This window comes from Myotis davidii, unplaced genomic scaffold (assembly GCF_000327345.1).
Source record: "Myotis davidii unplaced genomic scaffold, ASM32734v1 scaffold663, whole genome shotgun sequence".
Taxonomy (NCBI): Eukaryota; Metazoa; Chordata; class Mammalia; order Chiroptera; family Vespertilionidae; genus Myotis; species Myotis davidii.
Genome location: NW_006295816.1, coordinates 151,622 through 156,345, shown reverse-complemented (window position 1 = coordinate 156,345; position 4,724 = coordinate 151,622). Strand labels below are relative to the sequence as shown.

The 4,724-nt window shown below is 63.6% G+C and overlaps 1 protein-coding gene across 1 annotated transcript in view; it reads right to left on the bottom strand.

Annotated features, from left to right (window-relative positions):
* The window catches only part of PTH1R (parathyroid hormone 1 receptor), a 25,021-nt gene that overhangs the window by 6,521 nt on the left and 13,776 nt on the right, over nucleotides 1-4,724 (bottom strand). The window contains exons 4-5 of the mRNA XM_006770563.2: nucleotides 2,004-2,106; nucleotides 110-238 (exon numbers count right to left, since the gene is read on the bottom strand). Coding sequence (XP_006770626.1) covers nucleotides 110-238; nucleotides 2,004-2,106 — 232 coding nt within the window. The remainder of the gene's footprint in view (nucleotides 1-109; nucleotides 239-2,003; nucleotides 2,107-4,724) is intronic.

The window sequence follows — 4,724 nt, the reverse complement described above, 5'->3', positions numbered from 1 at the left end:
GGGGGGGGGGGAGCCACCTTTGCCCCAGGGCCAGGGGCGTGAGCTCCCGGGAGGGGGTGGGGCGGTGGGGTGGGTAGTCTGAGCTGCTCTGACAGATGCCTGGACGTACCTCGGCGCCTGCTGCCGTGGGGCGCCACTTTGTCCTCGGATTCAGGGGGGAGCTTCCCGGGTGCCTTCTCCTTCCTGGGCTTCCCCGTGGACGCGGACGCCCATCCTTTGTCCGATTCCATGATGTCGGCTGGAGAAAGGGGGCAGTTACAGCTGTCAGGTGCTTCAGCAGGGGACCCGGGCACCTCCTGCCCCAGACTCCCAGGCTGTACAATGGGGGTCGTGCCCTGTCCTACCGACACCCCGGCTGCTGGGAGAGCTGAGATGACGGGTGAGGAAGTGCTTTACAAACTGTAAAGTGTTTGCCGGGGGCAGAATTAATCAAAGGGATGGCGACGTCAGAGGGTTCCCAGGGGAGCCAGCACCATGCGGTGCGGACCCACTAGAGGGGTGGGTGGTGAATGTGGGCAAGACACGGGCACAGGTGGTATCCTGGGACACAGGGAGCTGCAGCCCACGCAGGAGGCGAAGGCCCCACCAGGGGGCGCCTGGCGAAAGCAGACAGGAGTGATGTCCGCAGAGGTCACAAGGGAAAAGGAGGCCAGGCCGAGCTGGACAGGTCAAGAGGCTGCTGGTGGGGATGAGAGCAAGAGCCCACAGCTGTCAGGGCTGGGCAGACAGCCTACCTACGCTCCCCTGGCCTGGGACGCTCGAGTCAGGGGTTCACCGGGGACCCACAGGGGCCCTGGAGACCCCATCGGAGGTGGGGCCTGGCCTTGCTCTCCACGGGAGACGCGTGAGGTCTCTGTTCCTCGCTCAAAGTCTCCCTTTTCTCCCACTTGCGTTCCTCAGGCTGCAGCCCCAGCCAGGCCCCTGGCCTTCCCTTGTTGGGTCGGTGGCCGCAGTGGAGAGCCGAGTGCAGACACCTGGACTGGAATGGCTGTGCCGTGTGCCGGCCAGCACCCTTGAGCTTCCGCAGGGTCGGGGGAGGCAGGATGGGGTGAAGAGGGAAGACAGGGCTGGATCGTGAACTGAGGGTGCAGGAGGTGCAGCCACAACTAGGAAGAAGGCTGGGTTCAGGACGCAGAGCCAGGAAGAGCAAGTCCCCGATCTGATGGGCAGGGGACCAGGCGCCGCAGGTGGGAGTGATGTGGGGAGAGGCCCTGTGAGTCCAGGCGTGGGAGAAGAGCCCGTGCGCTACACCGTGTCCTGTCGGGCCCATGTGTGCCCAGCCTCCGCCCAGCAGCCTCAGGCCAGCTCAGCAAGGAAGCTGCTCTGGTCAGCTGGTCAGTCTGGGCCTGGACTTTCTCCAGGCTGATGAGATTAGCCAGGCGGATGTCAGAGGCCTGGACAGGCACTAATGAGGCCCATTTCCACTTCCAGGAAATGGACTCCAGACAGAAACCAGCTCGAGATGGGCAGGAGCTGAGAAGTCAGGTGAGCTCCCCCAACCCTCACCGCGGCCGTGCTGTGCTGGCGGGAGGAAGCCCGCCCGAGCCTGGCCAGCACCCTCTCCTGGACAGTGACCCCAGAAGACACGTAGCCTCCCATGCTCCTCCGTCCAGGCCCATGGACCCTCCGTCCTCCTGACCCTGGACACTTGGGCCTTGCCCTCCCCAGGCGGCCTCCCTCAAGGACCTCTCTCCTTCTGGACCCGCCTTTAATACAGGAAGCAACTATGGGGTCTAGCACCCTGTCCACGTTCCTCACCCTGGCCGCCTCACGGGTCAGCAGCTTGGGGTGACTCGATGTTAGCTGTCTTCATACCATCGAAGCCCCCCTCTTCCTAACCGTGGGTGCACCTCCTGCACCCCACTCATTTCTGAGCCTGTTGACTTATTTTATTTAAAAAAAAAAAGTCTTCATTGATTTTTAGCGAGGGGGGAGGAAAGAGGGCTAGAGAGATAGAAACATCAATTGGCTGCCTCCTGCACACCCCATCGGGCCCCGCCCACCTGGCCTGCGCAGGACTTCCTGGAGCCGCTCCTCACACTGCGCCTGCGCTCGGTGCAGCAGGAAGATCTGCTCCTCTTTGGTGATGACGTCATCTGCATCCACCTACCAGGTCGAAGGTCAGAGTGCAGGCCAGGCGGCAGCAGGTCCCACAACCATCCCTGAGGGACCCCCTTCCCAAGCGCTCACCCCAGAAAGTGGGAAATGGGCCTCACGTGGCTCCCACTGTACACGTGGGCAGCCACAGCTCCGAGGGGCACGGCTGCATCACCGGAGGAAAAAGGGGGCGGGGGTCCCTGTCTGCCCGCTAGTAACCTCGCCTGCCGCCGCCACTGAGAGTCTCGGTCTGGGCCGCTCCCCAGGGGGGCGTGAGAAATGGATGGAATGTCCCAGGCCAGATCCTCCCAGGATCGGCCGCATTTGGGATCCTGAGTGGGATGGAGTGAGCACAGGGCGTGCTGAGCTCTGGGGGAAAAGGCCCTGGATTCCTTCAAGTCCTGGCTCACGGGACTCTGGGAATCGCCAGCTTCCATCCCGACACTTTCCCCTGAGTGGTGGGGGCCTCAGCCCTCCCACCGTGCCGGCCCCTCGAGGGAGCTGGGCGGCCTGGCCGGGCGGAAGGGCCCCGGTGCAGGCTGGGGGTGGGAGGGCCGAGTCCCCACATCCCCGGCCCCATGGCTTCTCGGAAGCGGCCCGGTACCAGCAGGCCTGGTTCTGATAGCGCAGTCACAGCCGGGCCTTGCTCCGCCGCTGCGCCGTCTGGGCTCCCGCCCACCCTCTGAGACGCACCAGCTGTTTTCAGGAAGGGAACAGGAGCATCGGGGGCGCGGGTCTCCCCCCAGCCTCTGTTCCCCTGACTTAGGGTTGGGAAGGAGTCAGAGGATGAAGGCAGCGCCCTGGCTGGGAGCCGCTCAGGGAGACCCCCCCCACCACAGGAGCCCTGCAGGGGTAATGCAGCCCCTGAGACCCGGGGCCAGGACATGTCCCTGGAGCCCCAGAGCCCGGCTGTGTCCCCTCAGACTCCACAGGGCAGAGCTGGCCCCTTACATCCGCCACAGGCATCCCAAGGCCGGGCTGGGCCCCTGGGTCTGAGTGGGGCTTTGCAGGCCTGGGAACCAGCAGGAGGCAGGGAGGGAAGGGGCGGGGGGCTGGGGGTCAGGAGCTGGGCTGCGGGAGAAGTTAACTGACCCAGTCTCTTGGTGGCAGCAGCCAGGGCTTCCAGGGCCAAGGAGTCCCTGTTGGCTACGCGGGCCTCGGGCTCTGCTGGTCTCACTCAGGAAGGCCTTTGCGTGTGCGTGTGCGTGTGCGTGTGCGTGGGCGGTGTGTGCACTGGTGTGTGCCGCCTGTGTCCTCACATAGGGAGTGTCAGCGTGCATATGTAGGACGTGAGCCCGAGTGTCTGTGAACATGCCTGTGTACACGTGCTCTGGGCAGAGGCTGCTCGTCAATGTCCGTGGGTATCCGTGCTTCCGTGTCTCTGGAGTCTGAGGTGGACACTGAGAGCTCAGCTGGACTCTGTGCCCAGGGTCCCCGGGAAGGCTGAGCAGCTGTGTCTTTGCTGCTGCCCCCCACCTGCCAGCTATGGGGGAAGGGGCTGTGGGGCATGGGCTGGGGAGGGCCACTCTGGCCTGCCCGATCCAGGGGCTCCAAGGCCAACAGGAAGTTCCCTTTGTGCCTCTGGCACTGGGGATCCAGGCTGCTATGGGTCTGACCCCTGTGGAGCTGCCCACCCCCACCCCATCCTAGCACCCATTCTCGACCATTTATTGTTACAACTCATACTTCCATCAGTAGCCCCCACCACCGACTATCACCTTGGCCAACACCCCAACACAACCACCACCACCACCACCACCACCACCTTGGCCAACACCCCAACACAACCACCACCACCACCACAGACTATCACCTTGACTAACACAACCGTCTACCACCATCACCACCATCACGGTCACTAACTGCCATTACTACCAGTATCACTACCACCAGTGCTATCAGCACCACCAGCACCACCACTGCCATCACCAATGTTGCCACCAGCCTCCTGGTCACTGTCAGCCCCCTTTGCCAGAGTCTCATCCTTACCCCTCACTACCCACCTCTCTTCCCACCCCCTTTCCTTCTGCCCACCTCCATCTCTCCAGACAGACAATGCACTGCATTCTCCCAGCTGCTGGGAGCTCCATGGGACCGGCTGCAGCGTCCACGGGCCCCAAAGACGGGCACCCCGGCCCTCCCCACGGACACCCGAGCCCACGGATACGGCTGAGGGTCAGGGCTGAGGCCTAGACTAAAGGTGTCAGTCGTGGGTTGAAGAGTGCTGGTTTGGCAGACAGACAGGTGTGCTCGCTGGGGGAGGGCCGGGCACTGGCCCTGCTGCTCTTGGCTGCACTCTCTCCCCAGCCAGAGAAGGCACCCCCTTTGCTGGAGCCTCGTTTTCACGGTGGAGCTGGCATGCACAGAGAGGGAAGGTGTGTGCTCCCAGCCCCACAGCCTCCAAACTCCTTCATTCACCCACAGCGACAGCAGCCCCACCTCTGGCCTCCCTGTATGTGCGACCCATTTCTGTCACCCAGTCACGGCAGAACTGCCATTGTAGCCAGAGGGATTCAAGCCTGAATCAGGGCAGCACTTTCCTGAGGAGCTGAGGGCAGTGCCACGGAGTGGAGGAGGGCAGCCACACCAGGGCACTCCCACCTGCCAGGAGGGCAGCTCCCTTGCCA